General features: G+C 44.8%; 1 protein-coding gene across 7 annotated transcripts in view; it reads right to left on the minus strand.

Annotated features, from left to right (window-relative positions):
* acsf3 (acyl-CoA synthetase family member 3) overlaps positions 1-24,580 on the minus strand; it is a 101,534-nt gene that overhangs the window by 30,616 nt on the left and 46,338 nt on the right. For 6 of the 7 annotated variants that reach the window (XR_013886448.1, XM_080186615.1, XM_080186614.1 and 3 more), the window contains exons 4-7: positions 12,381-12,535; positions 5,884-6,029; positions 3,847-3,959; positions 1,598-1,724 (exon numbers count right to left, since the gene is read on the minus strand). Coding sequence is in view for 6 of the 7 variants with exons in the window: in XM_080186615.1 (XP_080042741.1) it covers positions 1,598-1,724; positions 3,847-3,959; positions 5,884-6,029; positions 12,381-12,535 (541 nt within the window). In the remaining variant the exon portion in view is untranslated. Of the gene's footprint in view, positions 1-1,597; positions 1,725-3,846; positions 3,960-5,883; positions 6,030-12,380; positions 12,536-15,632; positions 15,766-24,580 lie in introns of those variants that run through there. The other variant, XM_080186616.1, reaches the window with a different exon arrangement.

A 24,580-nucleotide genomic window follows, 5' to 3' on the forward strand; every position in this document is an offset into this window, starting at 1 on the left:
CCGTCCCAGTCTCCCCATCACAGTTCCCTCCCCCCATCCTTTCTAGTTTAAAGTCCCCCCGGTAGCCTTAGCCAGTCTTCCCGCCAAGATATTAGTCCCCCTGGTATTTAAGTGCCACCCGTCCTTACTATACAGGTCCCACCTACCCCTAAAGAGGTCCCAGTGATCTAGGAACCGAAATCCCTGCCCTCTACACCAGTCCCTCAGCCACGCATTCACCCTCCACCTCATTTCATTTCTTCCCTCATTCTCCCGTGGCACAGGCAGCAATCCTGAGATTACTACCTTCGCTTTTCTCTTCCTCAGCTGCCTACCCAGTTCCCTATAGTCCCTTTTCACGAGTGCCTCCCTCTTCTTGCCTACGTCAGTAGTACCTATATGTACTACAACCTCTGGTTCCTCACCCTCCCCCTTCAGGATGTCTGGGACACGCCCAGAGACATCCCGAATCCCAGCCCCAGGGAGACAAACCACCATCCGCGACTCACGTCTACGTCCACAAAAACGCCTGTCCACCCCCCTCACTGTGGAGTCCCCTATTAAAACTACCTTTCTGCTCTCTTTTTTGATTTTTTGGCTCACTGGCTCAGCTCCAGAGACCTGGCCACCGCTTCCTCCCTCAGATGAGCTGTCCCCCCCAGTAGTACTCAGGCCGGAGTACTTATTTTGAAGGGGGACATCCACCGGAGTGCTCTCCATCACCCGTGTTTTCCCCTTCCTAATAGTTACCCAAGTGCCCTCATCCCGTTGCCCTGATGTGACTACCTGCTGGTAGCTCCTATCTATAACCTCCTCACTCTCCCGAACGAGCCGAAGGTCCTCGAGCTGCATTTGCAGCTCCTTAACCTGGTTTCGTATACCCCACATCCCTCACTGTAACACTCTGATATACCCCACACCCCTCACTGTAACACTCTGATATACTCTACACCCCTCACTGTAACACTCTGATATACTCTACACCCCTCACTGTAACACTCTGATATACTCTATACCCCTCAGTGTAACACTCTGATATACTCTATACCCCTCAGTGTAACACTCTGATATACTCTACACCCCTCACTGTAACACTCTGATATACTCTACACCCCTCACTGTAACACTCTGATATACTCTACACCCCTCAGTATAACACTCTGATATACTCTACACCCCTCAGTGTAACACTCTGATATACTCTATACCCCTCAGTGTAACACTCTGATATACTCTACACCCCTCAGTATAACACTCTGATATACTCTACACCCCTCAGTGTAACACTCTGATATACTCTACACCCCTCAGTGTAACACACTGATATATCCCACAACAGTAACACTCTGATATACTCCACACCGCTCACTGTAACACTTTGATATACTCCAGACCCCTCACTGTAACACTGATATATCCCACACCCCTCACTGTAACACTCTGATGTAAGCCACACCCCTCACTGTAACATACACTGATCAATGATAAGTGATATATTTATCTTCAGGTTGATGGAGATAAACATCACACTCTTATTTCCATGCTGTGTCCCAGAGGATCCATTTCACTGGGACTGTTCAGTGGGAGCTTTGTACTGCGGCACAGCTCTACATTGTACCTGTCTTGAACCAGCCATCCGATGTAAATGATTCCTTTGTTTCTTTTGTTCGATTCCAATATTCTCGAAATACTGAATGTCCTTTAACCAACAGTTCTCCTTCCTTGCCTTCCATTCCAGGTCTCACCTACCAACACAAATCTGTGTTACTTCAAGGTGTACAAGATTCCATGACATTCAGATAATGCAGTGTAGTAACTGATGTGGTAAAAGCCAGCATTCAATCACTATATGACGTATGGATCATGTGTGACTATGTCATTGCTGAAAAGGAACTTTGAAATGCATGAAAGGAAATATCTATCTCAATAACACCATTCCTTTTTATATTGCCTTAAGACAGTAAGGCCCTGCAGGGGATCATTCACAAATAACATTTGACACTGAACTGCTTCTGGTGATATTTGGATAGATGAGCAAAAACTTGGTCAAAGAGGAAGGTTTCAGAGTGTCTTAAAGGAGGAGAGAGAGGGGCAGTGAGGTTTAGGGAGGAAATTCTAGAGCTTAGGTCATTTGCTTTCAATGGTGGAATGATCAAACTCCGGGATGTAAAAAGAAGCAGAAATGGAGGATTGAATCAGAGAATCCCTACGCTGAAAAAGGTATGATGTTATTGAGAACCAAGCACTGTGACATTCTGGGGACACCTCTGTATCAGATGCTGTGGTACTCCGGGCACTCTTTCCACTTTGCTCTGAATTCATAACAAATTTTAAAGTGTTTTGAAGTGAAGCAGGTATTTTGAACCACTGTTTTACTAGTCACTAGAAACCATTCCAGAGCTAAATTACAGTGGGATGGCTGCATTGTGATTTGGTGAATGTGTTGCCGGCAGCTGGAATGTTTAGCAGTCTCTGAGTTGGAAATTATTTGCAGCACATTCTAATACAGTCACACAGTGGGCCTTTTAACAGCTCATCTACTGCAGGTATAGATGGTGCAGAATCATAAGAACATAAGAAATAGGAGTTCCCACAAAATCCTTTGAGGAACTAATGTACATAAATATGAAAAACACTGAAGTCATGTCTTGGAATGGGTATCAAATCATTGAGAACAGTCTTTACAACATCCCCTCTCAACAAGCACATTCCTTCTTAACAGACCCTATGCAGACCTTATACACAACTAGCTCCATGCAACAAATCCTATAGGTAAACCTGCGTATTCCCAACATTATCAGCTTGCCAGTGGTGACACACTTGCACCTGAGTCAGACAGCTATGGAATCAAGGCCCACTCCAGAAATTTGAGCACCCATTCTAGGCTGATATACCAGTGCACTATGTAGGGAGTGCTGCACAGTTGGAGAACTGAGACCACAAATAAGATAGTTGAATGCATTGTTTAAAAAGCAATCTTCTTCACATACATAAATAAGTAAACTTCAACAATAACAGTAACTCAGCAGAATAGTTAAAACTATGAAAACAGGAGCACTAGTAAAACAGGTCTTGCTTACAGAACACACTTGTACAGACTGAAAAACCCTCCAAACTCCATGTGTGCTCAGAATCCTGAACAGACATCATTAAAACAATTACATAGGAGGAGGTCTTAGAGAACACTCAAAATGATACTGTAACAAAAAGCAAAACCAGATCCAGTCACCAAGCAGTCACTTGCACAGAATCACACATTCTACATGAGTAAAATTCTGCATTCTAGTTAGAAATATCCAAATTAAAATAGCCACAAGATGGAAATGGCTCTGACAAAACTGGACAAATTATAAATTTACCAGCTTCTGTACCCTATGCTTGCTGCCTGTGATCTGATGAGGGGCCATTAACATTTAAAAATAAATGTTATTATCTCATTTTCATCATTATAATTAATCAGAAGATTCTACTTCTTTTTCAACAAAACAAACTTTATTGTATATAAACTTAAAACAAGCATGACAGATAACAATATGATTTACAACAATGGAGTGATATGCACTCAGGTTTATTCCTTATTTCCCCAAGAATTCCCTTATAAAACATATTAATCTTAAACTTTACATATGTAATGAACAACTTTAAATTCTCTGGTGAATTCTCAGAGATAAAACTTTAATTAACCCTTTCTTGACTGTGGATACCCAGTCTTCTGTTCTGGTTCTGGCAATCACCAAAGCCAACATTTTAACCACTTATTTTCAAAACAGTATAAGCTTCAGAGAATTAAACTGGAAATATCAACACAAATTAACAAGATATTCACAGCAATTCCACAGCTTTACTGTGAGCTAATGCTGTCCTTACCTTAGTTTCTGTACTGTTCCCCTCAGCAATGACAGTGTAAACAGAATGGTTTTTTGTGGAGTTTTCCACTGCAATGCATACCTCCACTCCAGGCAGTGGAGTTCCAACAGCCCCTAGATTCAAAACACAAACTGAGATACAATAGGAAGTGAGAATACCCTTTACCCTGCCCCCTCAAAGTGCAGGAAATGAGAACCCCTTGTAATAACATCCAAATTACAAAAGGCAATGAAAACCCCTGTAAATACCACCTTCCAAGAAACAAAAGGCAGGGAGAAACCCGTGTATATTGCTAGAAACTCCTATAGGACGAAAAGACCCTTACAGTATGTGAAACAACAGGTAGTGAGAACACCATTTAAATATCCCTATCTGTTCGGGACCAGATCAGATACTCCAAAGTATATTAGAGACCCAGACCCCCAACTTTATTTGATTTTGGCACTAGTAGAGGCATAAGTTGTTTTGTTCCAGACGTGATTCCCTTAACCCATTAGGAAGATTTTATTAAAACAAATTTTCTTTAAGAAGTCAGTTAGAATACAACAAAAAGAATTAGCATAACTTTTACCAACTGAAATACTTAAACATACGAGGTATAATTCTTAACAGCTATCTGTTTCTACGGTTCCAATTTAAGCAACATCCCCATAGACATAAATCCTTCTATAGAATCGATTAGCACAAAAACAGATATGCTCATGTGGATGCTAGATTTCAAGTCTTTTAACCCCTTGGACTGATATAGAAAAACACCTATCATTTGACTCCCATACAAAAATCTAACCTCAAGCTGCAGAACTTCACTGAAAAATAGAAACTAGAAGCAACAGTGTGCCATTTGTCCTTTTGAGCCTGTTCAACCATTCATTATGATCATGGCTGATCATCAAATTTAATAGCGTAATCTCACCCTTCCCTCATATCCTCTGATCTTTGTAGCCCCAAGAGCTATGTCTAATTCTCTCTTGAAATCACACATTTTAGCTCAACTATTTTCTGTGATAATGAAGTCCACACATTCACCACCCTCTGGGTGAAGAAATTTCTCCTCACCTCTGTTCTAAAAGGTTTACCCCTTATCCTCAAACTATGGCCCCTAGTTCTGGGCTCCCCTACCACTGGGAACATTCTTTCTGAATCTATCCTGTCTAACCCTGTTAGAATTTTATAATTTTCTATGAGATCCCCTCTCACTCTTCTAAACTCCAGTGAATATAATCCTAATTGACTTAGTATCTCCTCAAATAACAGCCCTGTCATCTCTGGAATCAGGCTTTCAGAGCCTAGATCAGGTTATGATGGTGCTAACCAGTCATTTTCCCACACAAACACTTTGGGCAAGAACAAAAAAAAGGAGCAGGAATAGATTATACGGCCATTGAGCCTTCTCCACTATTCAGTAAAATCATTGTGGATTATTGGCTTCAACTCCACTTTCTCACCCTCTCCCCTTGATTCCCTGAGAGACCAAATTTAGTCTATCCTAGCCTTGAATATATTCAATGATGGACCATGTACAATTAGGGTAAGAACTGTAAAGATTCTCAACCCTTTGAGGGAAGTAGTATCCCTTCATTTCAGTGCTAAATAATAGGCCCCTTATCCTGAGTGTGCCCTGATGTTTTAGATTGCACAATCAGCTGAAACAATTTTGCAGCATCTACTAGAACATAGAACACTACAGCACAAACAGGCCCTTCGGCCCACAAGTTGCGCCGATCACTTCTATACCTACTCAGCCATAGACCTATCTATAACTCCCAATCCCATTAGATCCCATATATACTCATCCAGAAGTCATTTAAAAGACACCAGCGAGTTCGCCTCCACCACCACCAACGGCAGCCGATTCCATTCACTCACCATCCTCTGAGTGAAAAACTTACCCCTAACATCTCCTCTGTACTTGCTTCTCTGCACCTTAAATCTCTGTAAAACCCCAATTAAACACAAAAACTCTTGGCATTTTCTTGGAACACAAGTGCCCAGGCACTCAAGTGCTCACCATTCTTTAATGCCTTACTTTGGGCTTACCTGGAATGCGGACTCCATGCACCGGGTTAGACAAAGCCATTCCTATCTCGGTCATCCCATATCGCTCCAACAATGTGTGACCGCTGATTTCCTTCCATTTCTCCAGGATTGGCTCAGGAAGAGCAGATGATCCTGAAACCATTAACCTCAAAAAAAGAAAATATAGTTAACAACTATCTTACCACAATAACTCTCTAATGGCCATGAGATAAAAGGCTAACAGCATGGATACAAAATTGGCTGAGGGATAGAAATGGAGATTTGTGATGAATGACTGTTTTTCAGATTGGATGAAAACATACAGTGGAATTGGAAATTAGTCTGCAGGTATGTATACACACACACACACACACTTGACACCCAGCTGAATGCTACCATGTGTATCAGCACTGGAACAGTACGTACAACACCACTCCCATGGCTTCCTGTCCCGGCAACCATCATTCCTCCACATATCCACTGAATTGCAAACCCACAAAATGATAGAAAAAGGTTTGCAATGCTCCCCCCCCGCCGGGAATCATTGGACAAAACAAATTAGTAACTGATATCAAATCAAACCCAATCTGACAGCTGTCTGGTTTCAACCTTTCGAGGAAAAAGTGGTCCACCCTCAACAGGTTCAGGAGGCAATGGTCTAGCAGTATTATCGCTAGGCTATTAATCCAGAAACTTAGCTAATGTTCTGGGGACCTAGGTTCACATACTGTCACAGCAGATGGCGGAAATTTGAAATCAATAATAAAGAAAAAAATTAGGAATTAAGAATCTACTGATGACCATGAAATCCTTGCCAACCGTCAGAAAAATCCATCTGGTTCGCTAATGTCCCTTAGGGAAGGAAATCTGCTGTCCTTATTTGGTCTGGCCTACGTGTGACTCCAGAACCCCAGCAATACGGTTGACTCTCCATTGCCCTCGGGCAATAAAGCTGGCTAGCCAGCAAAACCCACGTCCCAAAAATTAATGAAAAAAAAGGATCAGTCGTGGCCCCTGCTTAGCCAATCTCTACAGATGAGGCATTAGTATTGGTGCCCAGTGTGCCTGTGGGGAAGAGTAAAGGGCACCATATCATAGAAGGGTATCCAATCCACAGACTCACTGATTTGATTTATTATTGTCACATGTATTAACATACAGTGAAAAATGTTGTTTCTTGCAAGCTACACAAAGTATACCGTTCATAGAGAAGGAAACAAGACAGTGCAGAATGTAGTGTTCCAGTCATAGCTAGGGTGTAGAGAAAGATCAACTTAATGCGGGGTAGCTCCATCCAAAAGTCAGACAGCAGCAGGGAAGAAGCAATTCTTGAGTCAGTTGGTATGTGACCTCAGACTTTTGTACCTTTTTCTCGACAGAAGAAGGTGGAAGAGTGAATGTCTGGGATGCATGAGGCCCTTAATTATGCTGGCTGCTTTGCTGAGGCAGCGGGAGGTGTAGACAGAGTCAGTGGATGGGAAGTTAGTTTGCATGATGGATTGGGCTACATTCATGACCTTTTGCAGCTCTTTGCAGTCTTGGGCAGAGCAGGAGCCATACAAAGCTGTGATACAAAGAAGTTAGGAACAGCAAAGGGTCGATAACTTTGCTGGGTGTTTTCTATAGGCCGCCCCATAGTGACAGGGATGTTGAGGTGCAGAAAAGAAAACAGATCCGAGAGAGATGTAGTAATTACAGAGTTGTCGTGATGGGAGACTTTAGCTTTCCAAACATCGACTGGAATATCCCTAGGGTAAGGGGTTTGGATGGGGAGGAGTTTGTTAGGTGTGTTCAGGAGGGTTTCCTGACACAGTACATGGATAAGCCTATGAGAGGAGAGGCTGTTCTTGACCTGGTGCTGGCTAATGAACCAGGACAGGTGACGGATCTCTCGATGGGAGAGCATCTCGGGGATGGAGATCATAATTCTATCTCCTTCACGATAACATTGGAAAGAGATAGGATCAGGCAGGCTAGGAAGGTGTTTATCTGGAGTAAGGGGAAATATGAAGACATCAGGCAGATAATTGGACGAGTAAACTGGAAGGTGGTGTTCTTGGGGAAATGTACTGAAGGAAGGTGGCGGATTTTCAAGGAATGTTTGACTGGAGCTCTGCACGACAACATTCCAATGAGACAAGGAGGTTTTGGTAGGTCACGGGAACCATGGTGCATGAAGGTTGAGATGAACCTAGTCAGTAAGAAAAGAAAGGTGTACAAAAGGTTCAGAGAGCTAGGAGATGTTAAGGATCTAGAGGAGTATAAGGCTTGTAGAAAGGAGCTTAAAAAGGAAATTAGGAGAGCCAGAAGGGGTCACGAGAAGGCCTTGGCGGGTAAGATTAAGGAGAATCCCAAGGCGTTCTACAAATATGTGAAGAGTAAAAGGATGAGAAGTGATGGGATAGGGCCTATAAAAGGTGAAGGGGGAAAAGTCTGTGTAGAACCGGAAGAAATGGCAGAGGTGCTTAATGAGTACTTTATCTCTACAAGCCTTCTGAAAGAAATGGCGGAGGTGATAGTGGATGCCTTGATGATTATTTTCCAAACCTCGCTGGATTCCGGGGAAGTGCCGGAAGATTGGAAAATGGCTAATGTTATGCCGTTGTTTAAGAAGGGTAGCAGGCAAAAGGCAGGGAATTATAGGCCGGTTAGTTTAATGTCTGTTGTAGGAAAAATGCTTGAATCTGTCAAAGAAGGGGATTAAGGGTTATGGGGAGAGGGCGGGAAAGTGGAACTGAGCCACAACAGATCAGCCATGATCTTATTGAATGGCGGGGCAGGCTCGAAGGGCTAGATGGCCTACTCCTGCTCCTATTTCTTATGTTCTTATGTTCTTATGTAAATAGCGAGGCACCTTGAGAAGAATTGTTTGATAGAGCAGACGCAGCACGGTTTCGTTAAGGGGAAGTCGTGTCTGACGAATTTATTGGAATTCTATGAGGATGTGTCTAGTGCGGTGGATAGAGGAGAACCGGTGGATGTGGTGTTTCTTGATTTTCAGAAGGTGTTTGATAAGATGCCGCACAAGAGGTTGTTACAGAAGGTTAGGGGGCATGGAGTTGGGGGCAAGGTGTTAGCGTGGATAGGGGATTGGCTGTCTAATAGGAGGCAGAGAGTGGGGGTCAATGGGTGCTATTCGGATTGGCGGTTGGTGACTAGTGGAGTGCCCCAGGGGTCGGTGCTGGGGCCTCAGCTATTTACCATTTATATAGATGATCTGGAGGAGGGAATGGAGTGTATGGTGTCGAAATTTGCTGATGACACCAAAATTGGTGGAAGGCAAATTGTGCGGAGGGTGTGGAAAGTCTGCAGAGGGATCTAGATAGGCTGGGCGAATGGGCCAGGAACTAGCAAATGGAATTTAATGTTGGCAAGTGTGAAGTTGTCCACTTAGGTAGGAATAATAGTAGGAAGGACTACTACTTACATGGCGAAAAACTGCAGCATGCGACAGTGCAGAGGGACCTTGGGGTCCTTGTGCATGAGTCGCAAAAACCCAGCCTGCAGGTGCAGTGGGTGGTCAGGAAGGCGAATGGGATGCTGGCCTTCATAGCGAGGGGGATTGAATATAAAAGTAGGGAGGTCTTGCTGCAACTGTACAGGGCACTGGTGAGGCCGCAGCTGGAGTACTGTGTGCAGTTTTGGTTGCCGCACTTACGCAAGGATATTTTGGCCTTGGAGGGAGTGCAGAGGAGGTTCACTAGGCTGATACCGGAGTTGAGGGGGTTGAGCTATGAGGAGAGGCTGAATAAACTAGGCTTGTACTCGTTAGAGTTTAGAAGAATGAGGGGAGATCTCATTGAGACGTATAAGATGACGAGTGGGATGGATAGGATAGAGGTGGAGAGACTCTTCCCGCTCAGAAAGGACAGTAGGACTAGAGGGCACAGCCTCAAGATAAGGGGGGGTGCAGTTTAGAACGGAGTTGAGGAGGAACTTCTTCACTCAAAGGGTGGTGAATCTCTGGAATTCTCTGCCCGTTGAAGTGGTGGAGGCTGCCTCGCTAAATATATTTAAGACGCGGGGAGATAGGTTTTTGATAGGCAAGGAGATTAAGGGTTATGGGGAGAAGGCGGGAAAGTGGAACTGAGCCACGTCAGATCAGCCATGATCTTATTGAATGGCGGGGCAGGCTCGAAAGGCTAGATGGCCTACTCCTGCTCCTATTTCTTATGTTCTTATGTCTCAGTATTCACGGTGAAAAGTGATCTGGGAGGTTGTGCTACAGGTTTGCGGCAGACTGAAAAGATTGAGTATGTGGACGTTAAGAAAGAGGATGTGTTGGAACTTTTAAATTCTATCAATATAGTTAAGTCGCCGGGACCGGATGGGATATACCCCAGGTTACTGTGGGAGGTGAGGGAAGTGATTGCAGAGCCCCTGGAGATGATCTTTGCATCGTCGATGGAGACGGGAGAGGTTCCGCAGGATTGGAGGATTGCGGATGTGGTTCCTATTTTCAAGAAAGGGAACAAGTATAGACCGGGAAATTACCGACCGGTGAGTCTGACCTCAGTAGTTGGTAAGTTGATGGAGAGGATTCTGAGGGATAAGATTTATGAGCATTTGGAGAAGTTTAGAATGATCAGGAATAGTCAGCACGGCTTTGTCAAGGGCAGGTCGTGCCTTACGAGCCTAGCTGAGTTCTTTGAAAATGTGACTGAACACACTGACAAAGGAAGAGCAGTAGACGTGGTTTACTTGAACTTCAGCAAGACGTTTGATAAGGTCCCCCATGCAAGACTTCTTGAGAAGGTGAAAGAGCATGGTATCCAAGGGGCTTTGGCCTTGTGGATCCAGAACTGGCTTGCCTGCAGAAGGCAGAGAGTGGTTGTAGATGGGTCTTTTTCTGCATGGAGGTCGGTCACCAGTGGAGTGCCCCAGAGATCTGTTCTAGGACCCTTGCTGTTTGTCATTTTCATAAACGACCTGGATGAGGAAGTGGAGGGATGGGTTAGTAAGTTCGCCGACGATATGAAGGTTGGTGATGTTGTGGATAGTCTGGAGGGATGTCAGAAGTTGCAGCGAGACATAGATAGGATGCAAGACTGGGTGGAGAAGTGGTAGATGGACTTCAACATGGATAAATGTGTAGTGGTCCATTTTGGCAGGACCAATGGGATGAAGGAATACAATATCAAGGGCAGGTGTCTTAGCAGTGTTGAAGTGCAGAAGGATCTTGCGGTCTGGGTCCATAGGACTCTTAAATCGGCCTCGCAGGTGGAGGATGTGGTCAAGAAGGCATGTGGTGTACTGGCCTTCATTAATTGAGGGATTGAGTTTAGGAGTCGGGAGGTAATGCTGCAACTTTATAAAACCCTTGTCAGACCCCACTTGGAGTACTGTGCGCAGTTCTGGTCGCCTCACTACAGGAAGGATGTGGAAGCCATTGAGACGGTGCAGAGGAGATTTACAAGGATGTTGTCTGGATTGGGAGGCATGCCTTATGAAGATAGGTTGAGGGAGCTAGGTCTCTTCTCCCTGGAGAGACGAAGGTTGAGAGGCGACCTGATAGAGGTTTATAAAATGTTGAGAGGAATAGATAGGGTGGATTCTCGGAGGCTATTTCCCAGGGCTGAAATGGTCGCTACGAGAGGATACAGGTTTGAGGTGCTGGGGAGCAGGTACAGAGGAGATGTTAGGGCTAAGTTTTTCACTCAGAAGGTGGTGAGTGAGTGGAATCGGCTGCCGTCGGTGGTGGTAGAGGCAAACTCGCTGGGGTCTTTTAAAAGACTTCTGGATGAGTACGTGGGATTTAATGGGATTGGGAGTTACAGATAGTTCTATAGCTTGGTAGGTATGGATGTGATCGGCGCAACTTGTGGGCCGAAGGGCCTGTTTGTGCTGTAGTGTTCTATGTTCTATACAATCAGAAAGAATGCTTTCTATGGTGCATCTGTAGAAGTAGCTGACATGCCAAATTTCCTTAGCCTTCTGAGGAAGTGGAGGCATTGGTGGGCTTTCTTAACTATAATATCTCTTTCTTAACTACAGTGACTCAGTGGAGGTCTATTCACACGCAACACAGAAAGAAACATTTTGGCAAAGGGGCTTTGTATTCGCTAAATATATTGACTGGGCGAATCAAATTGGCAACAATATGGTGGCAGATTAATTCCTGGAGTGCGCATAAGATTTTTTTAGACCAGTATGTCATAGATCCAAATAGGGAACATGCTGTCCTAGGTCTGGTATTATGCAGTGAGAAGGGGTTAATTAATAATCTTGTTGTGTGGGATCCTTCAGAGAACAATGACCATAACATGATAGAACCTTCATTAGGACGGAAGGTGAGGAAGTCTGATCTAAAACTACGGTCCTATGGCTGAACAAAGGAAACAGTGAAGTGAATTGGCTGAGTCCTGGACTCACCTGATGAAGGAGCAACGTTCCGAATGCTCATGTTTCCAAATAAACCTGTCTGACTTTAACCTGATGTTTTGAGACTTCCTACTGGTTTTGGGCAAGGGTTATTAAACCAAAATCCTATTCCTAATGACTGAGATTATTCTTTTTACCTGATGTTGTTACGGCACACACTGTATATGAAGTCCTTTGCGTGGCTGTGTGTGAAGTGCTTGGTATGATAGGCGATGAGTTTGGCATATATAGTGGGCACAGCCATGAATACGTTGATCCGTGGAACTTCAGTTTTCAGCAGGTAATCCCAAACCTTGGAAAATAAATACATTTAAAACATAATTTGGCAATTTAATTTTCTCTATCTTTCCAATAGTAACAGCTAAAATATCATACCCTGCCATTCAATTGGACAGGATGCAAGTTAAAGGTAGATTAACAAAGTCGTATTCACAACTTCAATATCTTGAGCAGCATAAACAGTGCAAGGTGTTTTACAGAGAAATGCAGGGAAAACAATACAGATTCAAATGAAATAATTCTGAAACACAATGAACCAAAAAAAATGAGATGAAAAAGAGACACAATGTGCCAAATAACACGAATGAGTAGCTGGTCAGGAGTTCAGCAAAACTGGAGAGCCATAGAAGTGAAGAAAGGAAACATCACAGAACATGGAAGAGGAGCAATAGGTAACTACACCACACCGAGAAACCAAAAACTCTCATATTATTACAACAATCTAAATTTTTCTGGAGAACTACTAACACTTGAAAAAAAATATTTTTTTCCTTCTGTACCAATCAGACTGCAGTGAAATTAAATTTTAAATTAAAAGCGGAGGCGTTTAGAGTAGCTAAGAGTAGTGGGCGAGAAGAGGATTGGGAGAGGTTTAAATGTCAACAAAGATTGACAAAGAAGTTGATAAAGAAGGGTAGGAGAAACTATGAAGCTGGGCTAGCGCTTAATATAAAAAAGGATAGCAAGAGTTTTCATAAATATATAAAAAGGAAGAGGCTGGCTAGGGTGAACGTTGGTCCCTTAGAGGATGGGAAGGGAGACTTAGTGGTAGGGGATGGGGATATGGCTGAGGTCCTGAATAACTTTTTTGTTTCTGTCTTCACGGAGGAGGACGTGAATAATTTGCCGGGTGTTAGCGATGGAAAGATGGTAGGACTGGAGGGTCTTAATGACATTACTGTTACTAGAGAGGAGGTGCTCGACAGACTGGAGGGGCTGATTGTGGACAAGTCGCCAGGACCAGATGGAATGCATCCGAGGGTTCTGAAAGGAATGGCGGAGGTGATAGTGGATGCCTTGGTGGTTATTTTCCAGACGTCGCTGGATTCCGGGGAAGTGCCAGAAGATTGGAAAGCGGCTAATGTTACGCCGTTGTTTAAGAAGAGTGCCAGGCAAAAGGCAGGGAATTATAGGCCGGTTAGTTTAACGTCTGTTGTAGGTAAAATGTTAGAATCCGTCATCAAGGAGGAAATAGCGAGGCATCTTGAGAGGAATTGCTTGATAGAGCAGATGCAGCACGGTTTCGTTAAAGGGAAGTCGTGTCTGACAAATTTACTGGAGTTCTATGAGGATGTGTCTAGGGCGGTGGATAGAGGAGAGCCGGTGGATGTGGTCTTTCTGGATTTTCAGAAGGCATTTGACAAGGTACCTCACAGGAGATTATTGCAGAAGGTCAGGGGACATGGAGTTGGGGGAAGGGTGTTAGCGTGGATAGAGGATTAGTTGTCAAATAGGAAGCAGAGAGTGGGGGTCAATGGGTGCTATTCGGATTGGTGGATGGTGACTAGTGGAGTGCCCCAGGGGTCGGTGCTGGGGCCTCAGCTATTTACCATTTATATAGATGATCTGGAGGAGGGAACCGAGTGTAGGGTGTCAAAATTTGCTGATGACACCAAGATTGGTGAAACGGCAAATTGTGCGGAGGGTGTGGAGAGTCTGCAGAAGGATCTAGATAGGCTGGGCGAATGGGCCAGGAAATGGCAAATGGAATTTAATGTTGGCAAGTGCGAGGTGGTCCACTTTGGTAGGAATAATGGTAGGAAGGATTATTACTTACGTGGCGAAAAACTGCAGCAGGCGACGGTGCAGAGGGACCTCGGGGTCCTTGTGCATGAGTCGCAAAAACCCAGCTTGCAGGTGCAGCAGGTGGTCAGGAAGGCGAATGGGATGCTGGCCTTCATAGCGAGGGGGATTGAATATAAAAGTAGGGAGGTCTTGCTGCAGCTGTATAGGGCATTGGTGAGGCCGCAGCTGGAGTACTGTGTGCAGTTTTGGGCGCCGCACCTGCGCAAAGATATTTTGGCCTTGGAGGGAGTGCAGAGGAGGTTTACTAGGCTGATACCGGAGTTGAGGGGGTTGAGCTATGAGGAGAGGCTGAATAAACTGGGCTTGTACTCGTTAGAGTTTAGAAGAATGAGGGGAGATCTCATTGAGACGTATGAGATGATGAATGGGATGGATAGGATAGAGGTGGAAAGACTCTTCCCGCTCAAAAAAGACAGTAGGATTAGGGGGCACAGCCTCAAGATAAAGGGGGGGGCGGTTTAGAACAGAGTTGAGGAGGAACTTCTTCACTCAAAGGGTGGTGAATCTCTGGAATTCTCTGCCCGTTGAAGTGGTGGAGGCTACCTCACTAAATATTTTTAAGACGGGGGTTGATGGGTTCTTGATAAGAGAGGGGATTAAGGGTTATGGGGAGAGGGCGGGAATGTGGAACTGAGCCACGACAGATCAGCCATGATCTTATTGAATGGCGGGGCAGGCTCGAAGAGCTAGATGGCCTACTCCTGCTCCTATTTCTTATGTTCTTATGAATTCACAGTCTCTGGTACCTCACTCAAATGGCCAATTAGAGCAGAAGTGAGTGTCAGCAGGTTGTACCACCCCACAAGGCACCACAGCTACCCACAGTGTGATCACAGGAGCTGGCTGCCATTTCTAACATGCTGACTGAAGAGATTGAAGTTAAAATTGTGCTGTTACAGGTTCAGTTAATCACTAAGGCTCCCTAAAACTGCACTCAATGCACTTCGTGTTAAGCATGTCTCTTCAGAAAAAGCTCTGAATAACAGTTTTGTGTTCCGCACTTGGGAAAAGTCACATCTGTCAGTACAGTTCAGACAAATAATTCACTCAGATTACAATAAACAAAGAGGTGTTAGGGCATCATACCATTAGGGAGTTTAATAGTAAACAGGCTCCCAATGTTGCAGCCAAAGAATTGACTGCAGATGAGAGAAGACAATACGGACTCATCTTTACCTTTTCTATTACTCCCAACCTTTTCAACATATGCATGAGTTCAGTGAGAGTAAAGATGGCACTGGTGCTATGGGTGGAATTAGGCTAATTAAAAACGATATGAAAAGCAAAAGAAACTGAAGACTTACATTTTTAATTTTTTTCCAGTATGCACCCATTTCTTCCAAACTGTGACACTATTGTCCATCTGCAGCATTCTCTAGCTTGTCAGAGGCTGGACAGCAACATCCTTTTAATAAACCTTCCTGAGATTGAGAGCCATGACCCTACAGCACAAAAAGAGCTCATTCAGCCCACCAGTCCTGGACTAGTTCTTTGAAAGAGGTCGGCCTTTAGTCCTATCGTCTTGCTCTTTCTCCATTTTTAAAAATTAATTTACTAGCTGTGAGTGTTAGTGGCTAGACTAGTACTTATTGCTCATCTTGCCTGGAAAGATAAGGGAGGCCAGAAGCCTTACAAACTTTAAAAAGTATTTGGACGAACACCCGAAACATGGTAACATTCAATGTTATGGGACAAGTAATGGAAAATGGGAATAGCATGACGTTAGTGCTAGCGATTGTCAGTGCAGACTCAAAGGGCCTTTTCTGCGTTTTACGGCTCTATGACTTCTGACCTTATAATGGAAGGAAGGTCATTGATGAAGCAGCTGAAGATGGTTGGGGCCTAGAAAACTAACAATGAGTAACTTCTACAGAGCAGCACAGCTGTTAGCACTCCTGCCTTACAGCTCCAGGAACCCGACTGGGTTCAATTCCAGCCTTTGGTGACTGTCCGTATTAAGTTTGCACGTTCTCCCTGTGTCTGCGTGGGTTTCGTCCGGGTGCTCCAGTTTCCTCCCACAGTCCAAAGATATGCAAGTTAAGTGCATTGGCTATGCTAAATTGCCTCTTAGAGTCCCAAGATTTGTAGGTTATTGGTTGGATTTATTATTGTCACATGTATTACTATACTGTGAAAAGTAATGTCTCTTGCGTGCTATACAAAGCATACTATACATAGAGAAGGAAAGGAGTGCAGAATGTAGGGTACAGTCATAGCTAGGGCGTAGAGAAAGATCAACTTAATGTGAGATAGGTCCATTCAAAAGTCTGATGGTAGCAGGGGAGAAGCTGTTCTTGGGTTGGTTGGTATATGGCCTTAGACTTTTAGATCTTTTTCCTGACGGAAGAAGGTGGAAGAGAGTATATTCCTGGGGTGCGTGAGGTCCTTGATGATGCTGACGTCTTTTCCAAGGCAGCAGGAGGTGTAGACAGCATCAATGGGGGGGTTTTAGTGGTGGACAGAGCTTTGTTCATGACCCATTGTAGGTTTTTGCAGTCTCGAACAGAGCAAGAGGCATACCAAGCTGTGATACAACAAGAAAGAGTGCTTTCTATGATGCATCTGTAAAGATTGGTGAGTCGTTATGGACATGCCAAATTTCCTTAGTCTCCTGAGAAAGTAGAGGCATTTGTGGGCTTTCTTAACTATGGTATCCGCATGGAGGGACCAGGACAGGTGTTGGCAATCTGGACACATAAAAACTTGAAGCTGTCAACCATTTCTACTTCGTCCCCATTGATATAGACAAGGGCATGTCCTCCACTATTCTTTCTAAGTCAATGACTATCTCCTTTGTTTTATTGTCATTGAGGGAGAGATTATTGTCATCTCACCGGTTCATCACATTCTCTATGTCTTTGGATTAGCCATGGGAAATATGCCGGATTATGGAGATAGGGCCTGAATACTCTGACAGAGAATTGGTGCAGACCCAATGGGCTGAATGGTCTCCTCTGCACTGTAGAGATTCCATGACATCCTGGGGCTGACCTCAACAACCATAAGCATCTTCCTCTGTGCCAGGTATATGTTTTCCCTCGCTCCGATTCCTATTGAAGCCAGTTTTGATAAGGCTCCTTAATGCCACACTCAAAAATGCTGCCTTCATGTTTGGCGCAGCTACTCTAACTTCACTTCTGGAGTTCAGTTCTTTTATCCATGTTAACACCAATGCTGTAATGAGATCAGGAGCTGAGTGGTCCTGACAGAAACTGATCATCAGAGAGCAGTTTACTGCTGAGTAAATATTGCTTGGTAACACTACTGATAACACCTTCCACCACATTGGTAATGATTAAAAGTAGGCTGATGAGGCAGTAATTTGGCTGGTTGGATTTGTTCTGCTTTTTGTGTGCAGGACATACCTGGGCAGTTTTCCACATTGCTGGGTACATACCAGTGCTGCAGCTGTAATGTGACATCTTGGCTGGGGCGTGGCTAGTTCTGGAGCACAAGTCTTCAGTACTACAGTGGATTATTCACCCGCCAAATGTTCCACAAACTAATAAATCTTCCTGTGATTCTCTTTTTGCCTTCCATCTCCTTTAAATTTATGTTCTCCAGTTACCCAATCACTGAGCAGTGGAAATTGTTTTCTGATTCATTTTATCAAAATCCCTCTGAAGATTAAACATTTCTCTCACAAGCCTAACCTTCTCAGTCCTAATGAAAAGGGCCCCTGAATTTCAAGCCTGACTCGGATGCTGTCCGACTTACTTCCTTCTGAATACAACTCACACAACACCCATTCCCACCTCCTGTAAGCCACAAATAAAAGTAAGCAGCTTTTTGAAATTAGCCAAAGTCTTATTTCCTCTAGAGGCATCAACCTTCTTTTGACAAATGTATTTTCTAACCATTGTTGACAGGATAAGTCTTCCACACTCCAGTGCTCAGTATTGCAGTGAAGAAACCTGAATTAATTGAATACGGCTGAGAGGTTCTCTTTCATCCTGGTGATCCCACCGCCCCACATGACTTCCCACATTAGGGTGAGTTAGAGCAGCAACAAAAGGCCAATATACATCATCCCTTCTGCTCCTCACTGTAAACATTCACCAATTTAATAGAAAACACTCAGTCACTCTTTAAACTAAAGTTATAATACCTGGATTCATAAAGGCATAATGCACTGAGGACAGCCATCTAACTGATTATATCTATGCCAGCTCTTTGAACTTTTATAAGTTCCATTCCACCCTGTTCTTTCTCCATTGCGCATTTCAGATTTTTCCTTTAAGCATTTATCCAATTCCCTTCTGAATGTTACCATGGAAACTGCCTCCACCATCTTTTCAGGCAGTGCATTCCATAGTATAATTCACTGCACGCTTGTTCTTTTATCAATTATCTTAATCAACAACTTATATTCAGAAGGCGTCTGGGAATATCCCAAGGTGCTTCACAGGAACATTAGAAAACAAAGTCTGACACTGAGCCACATACACAAGAACATAAGAACTAGGAGCACGAATCAGCCATCTGGCCCCTCGAGCCTGCTCCGCCATTCAATAAGATCATGATTGATCTTTTCATGGACTCAGCTCCACTTACCCGACCGCTCACCATAACCCTCAATTTCTTTACTGTTCAAAAATCTATCTTTACCTTAAAAAACATTCAATGAGTTCCACAGACTCACAATCCTTTGTGTGCAGAAATTCCTCCTCAACTCAGTCCTAAATCAGCTCCCCTCATGTTGAGGCTATGCCCCCTAGTTCTAGTTTCATCCACCAGTGGAAATAACTTCCCTGCTTCTATCTTATCTATTCTCTTCATAATCTTTTGTGTTTCTATAAGATCTCCCTCATTCTTCTGAATTCCAATGAGTACAACCCCAGTCTACTCAGTCTCTCCAACACTCCAACATAAGCCAATCCTCTCAACTCCAGAATCAACCTAATGAACATCCTCTGCACCCCCTCCCAAGCCAGTATATCTTTTCTCAAGTAAGGAGACCAAAACTGTACACAGTACTCCAGGTGTGGCCTCACCAGCACCTTCTATAGCGGCAACATAATCTTGCTGTTTTTAAACTCCATCCCTCCAGCAATGAAGACAAAAATCCATTTGCCTTCTTAATTACCTGCAAACCAACTCCTTGAGATTCCTGCACAAGGACACCCAGGTCCCTCTGTACAGCAGCATGCTGCAATTGTTTCACCATTTAAATAACAGTCCATTTTGCTGTTGTTCCTACCAAAATGGATGACCTCACATTTACCAACATTTACTCCATCTGCCAGACCCTTGCCTACTCACTCAGACTATCTATATCCCTTTGCAGACTTTTAGCATCCTCTACACGCTTTATTCTGCCATTCATCTTAGTGTCAACTGCAAATTTTGACACGCTACACTTGGTCCCCAACTCCAAATCATCTACATAAATGGTAAACAATAGCAGTCCAAACACACTGATCCCAGAGGCACATCTCTAGTCACTGATCGCCAACCAGAAAAACACCTATTTATCCCCACTCTTTGCTTTCTGTTAGTTAACCAATCCCCTATCCATGCTAATACTGAAACAGATAGCCATACACCTTTATCTTATGCAGCAGCCTTTTGTTTGGCACCTTGTCGAATACCTTCTGGAAATCCAGACACACCACATCCACCAGTTCCCTGTTGTATACTGTGCATGTAATAAGAAACATAAGAAATAGGAGCAGGAGTAGGCCATCTAGCCCTTCGAGCCTGCCCCACCATTCAATAAGATCATGGCTGATCTGTCGTGGCTCAGTTCCACATTCCCACTTTCTCCCCATAACCCTTAATACCCTCGCTTATCAAAACCCATCAACCCGCGTCTTAAATATATTTAGCGAAGCAGCCTCCACCACTTCAACGGGGAGAGAATTCCAGATATTCACCACCCTTTGAGTGAAGAAGTTCCTCCTCAACTCCATTCTAAACTGTCCCCCCTTTATCTTGAGGCTGTGCCCCCTAGTCCTACTGTTCTTTCTGAGTGGGAAGAGCCTCTCCACCTCTATCCTATCCATCCCATTCATCATCTTATATGTCTCAATGAGATCTCCCCTCATTCTTCTAAACTCTAACGAGTACAAGCCTAGTTTATTCAGCCTCTCCTCATAGTCCAACCCCCTCAACTCCGGTATCAGCCTAGTAAACCTCCTCTGCACTCCCTCCAAGGCCAAAATATCCTTGCACAAGTACGGCAACCAAAACTGCACACAGTACTCCAGCTGCGGCCTCACCAGTGCCCTGTACAGTTGCAGCAAGACCTCCCTACTTTTATATTCAATCCCCCTCGCTATGAAGGCCAGCATCCCATTCGCCTTCCTGACCACCTGCTGCACCTGCAGGCTGGGTTTTTGTGACTCATGCACAAGGACCCCGAGGTCCCTCTGCACCGTCGCATGCTGCAGTTTTTCGCCATGTAAGTAATAGTCCTTCCTACCATTATTCCTACCAAAGTGGACAACTTCACACTTGCCAACATTAAATTCCATTTGCCAGTTCCTGGCCCATTCGCCCAGCCTATCTAGATCCTTCTGCAGACTCTCCACACCCTCCGCACAATTTGCCGTTCCACCAATTTTGGTGTCATCAGCAAATTTCGACACCATACACTCCATTCCCTCCTCCAGATCATCTATATAAATGGTAAATAGCTGAGGCCCCAGCACCAACCCCTGGGGCACTCCACTAGTCACCAACTGCCAATCCGAATAGCACCCATTGACCCCCACTCTCTGCCTCCTATTTGACAGCCAATCCTCTATCCATGCTAACACCCTACCCCCAACTCCATGTCCCCTGACCTTCTGTAATAATCTCTTGTGAGGCACCTTATCAAACACCTTCTGAAAATCAAGAAACACCACATCCACCGGTTCTCCTCTATCCACCGCCCTAGACACATCCTCATAGAGCTCCAATAAATTCATCAGACACGACTTCCCCTTAACAAAACCATGCTGCGTCTGCTCTATCAAACAATTCTCCTCAAGATGCCTCGCTATTTTCTCCTTGATCACAGATTCTAACATTTTACCTACAACAGACGTTAAACTAACAGGCCTATAATTCCCTGCGTTTTGCCTGCCACCCTTCTTAAACAATGGCGTAACATTAGCCGTTTTCCAATCTTCCAGCACTTCCCCGGAATCCAGCGACGTTTGGAAAATAATCACCAAGGCATCCACTATCACCTCCGCCATTTCTTTCAGAACCCTTGGATGCATTCCATCCGGTCCTGGGGACTTGTCCACAATCAGTCCCTCCAGTCTGTCGAGCACCGCCTCTCTAGTAACAATAATGTCATTCAGGCCCTCCACTCCTACCATCTTTCCATCGCTAACACCCGGCAAATTATTCACGTCCTCCTCCGTGAAGACAGAAACAAAAACGTTATTCAAGGCCTCAGCCATTTCCACATCCCCTACCACTAAGGCCCCCCTCTCATCCTCTAAGGGTCCAACGTTCACCCTAGTCAGCCTCTTCCTTTTTATATATTTATAAAAACTCTTACTATCCTTTTTTATATTAAGCGCTAGCCCAGCTTCATAGTTTATCCTACCCTTCTTTATCAACTTCTTTGTCATTCTTTGTTGACATTTAAACCTCTCCCAATCCTCTTCTCGCCCACTACTCTTAGCTACTCTAAACGCATCCGCTGTTAATTTAACACTTTCCTTTACCTCCTTCGTTATCCACGGCTGATTATCTCTCCTCCTACGATCCTTTTTAACCATCGGAATAAATTTCTGCTGAGCACCAAGAAAGATCTCCTTAAAGATCTTCCACTGTTCCTCAGCAGACCTACCTTCCAACGCGCTCCCCTAATCAACATTCGCCAATTCCTCTCTCATCCTACCGTACTCCCCTCTGTTCAAACAAAGGACACATGTCCGGGAACCCACTTTCTCCTCCTCCATCTGCATCAGAAACTCCACCATACAATGATCACTCTTCCCAAGAGGATCCTTCACCACAAGGTCCCTAATTCTACCCGCCTCATTACATAACACCAGATCCAAGATAGCTTGCTCCCTCGTCGGCTCCAACACACACTGTTCAAGGAAACTATCCCGGCAGCATTCCAAGAACTCTTCCTCAAGCCCACTGTGTCCAACATGGGTCGACCAATCAATATGTAGATTGAAATCCCCCATAATTATCGCTGTTGAGCTATGAGGAGAGGCTGAGTAAACTAGGCTTGTACTCGTTAGAGTTTAGAAGAATGAGGGGAGATCTCATTGAGACGTATAAGATGATGAATGGGATGGATAGGATAGAGGTGGAAAGACTCTTCCCGCTCAAAAAAGACAGTAGGACTAGGGGGCACAGCCTCAAGATAAAGGGGGGGCGGTTCAGAACGGAGTTGAGGAGGAACAACTTCACTCAAAGGGTGGTGAATCTCTGGAATTCTCTGCCCGTTGAAGTGGTGGAGGCTGCCTCGCTAAATATTTTTAAGAAGCGGGTTGATGGGTTTTTGATAAGAGAGGGGATTAAGGGTTATGGGGAGAGGGCGGGAAAGTGGAACTGAGCCACGACAGATCAGCCATGATCTTATTGAATGGCGGGGCAGGCTCGAAGGGCCAGATGGCCTACTCCTGCTCCTATTTCTTATGTTCTTATGTTCTTATGTTCCATTCCTGCACGCCGCATTTATTTGCACGTTAACAGCCCGCCCCACCTCCAGATCATTATTTGGGGGCCTATAAACGACACCCACCAGCGTCTTCCTCCCTTTGCTGTTCCTAATCTCCACCCACAACGATTCCACTTTCTGCTCTTTGGCTCCTATATCATCCCTTACAACCACCCTGATGCTATCCTTAATCAGCAGAGCTACGCCTCCCCCTTTTTCCTCCCGCCTGTCCTTCCTAAACACTTGATACCCCTGGACATTCAGCTCCCAGTCCCTGTCACCTTGCAACCACGTCTCTTGTAATGGCCACCAGATCATATCCATTTGTGCTGATCTGCGCCACCAGCTCATTCATTTTATTCCGAATGCTTCGTGCATTCAGATAAAGTGCCTTCATCCCAGCCTTCACCTAGACCCTATTTGCCCAAACGCCACCAACCATACTCACGCCCCCTACTCCCTTTATTATTGGGACATCCTTGGCCTCTTCCCTTACCTGTACCCTCTCCTTTACTTTAGATCCTGTAATTTCACCCCCCCCCCCACCCCCAACCCCCCATTTAGTTTAAAGCCCTATCTACAGTCCTATCTACACAATTCGCCAGGACTCTGGTCCCAGCACGGTTTAGACCAACCCCATCCCACCTGAACAGGTCCCACCTACTCCAGTACTGGTGCCAATGTCCCATAAATTCAAACCCATTCCTCCCACACCAATCCCTGAGCCACCCATTCACTTCCTTAATCTTATCAACCCTACGCCCGTCTGCACATGGTTCAGGCAGTAGTCCGGAGATAACCACCTTGTCGGTTCTACTTTTTAATTCCATTCCCAGCTTTTCATACTCCCTCCCCAGATCCTCAGTTCGCATTTTGCCTACGTCGTTGGCACCCACATGTACTACAACGACCGGATTCTCACCCTCCCACTCCAGGTTCCTCTGCAGCCCAGATGCGACATCCTGGACCCGAGCACCAGGCAGACAACACACCCTTCTGTGCACTTTGTCATTGTGACAAAGGACAGTGTCAATACCCTTAACCACACTATCCCCAATTACTACTACGTTCCTTTTCACCTTCTCTTTGCCTATGTCCTGTGTCTGCATCACTGTACCGCGTGCAGTTTGCTCACCAACCTCACAGCCCTCGTTCTCGTCCACACTGGAAACAAGAACCTCAAACCTGTTATGCAGATTGAGAGGTTGAGGCATTTGGTCCCCACCCTCCTTCCTCCTCTCAGCAGCCCCCTCCTGTTCCTGACCCTTAGAGTTAGCCAGTCTAGGGAGGGTGGATGTCTCTTGCACCCCATTATCAATGGCATCCTCCCTCCCCCGATGAGCCTCAGCGTCTGTAGCTCAGAGGCCAGCTCATCTACTTTGAGCTGGAGCTCCTCCAGCAACCTGCACTTACTGCAGACATGGTCACTGGGAAGGACCCTGGGGTCCACCAGCTCCCACATCGTACAGAAACAGCACATCACATGCCCCTCCATTATTCCCTGTAGTAATATTGAACAATGAATGTTTCAAAGAATACCAGTAAATTGGTAGAACATGACCTGCCCTTCATGAAACCATCCTGCATCTGCCCAATGGGACAATTTCTATCCAGATGGCTCACAATTTCTTC

This window comes from Carcharhinus amblyrhynchos, chromosome 4, assembly GCF_965287045.1.
Source record: "Carcharhinus amblyrhynchos chromosome 4, sCarAmb.v2.hapA, whole genome shotgun sequence".
NCBI lineage: Eukaryota > Metazoa > Chordata > Chondrichthyes > Carcharhiniformes > Carcharhinidae > Carcharhinus > Carcharhinus amblyrhynchos.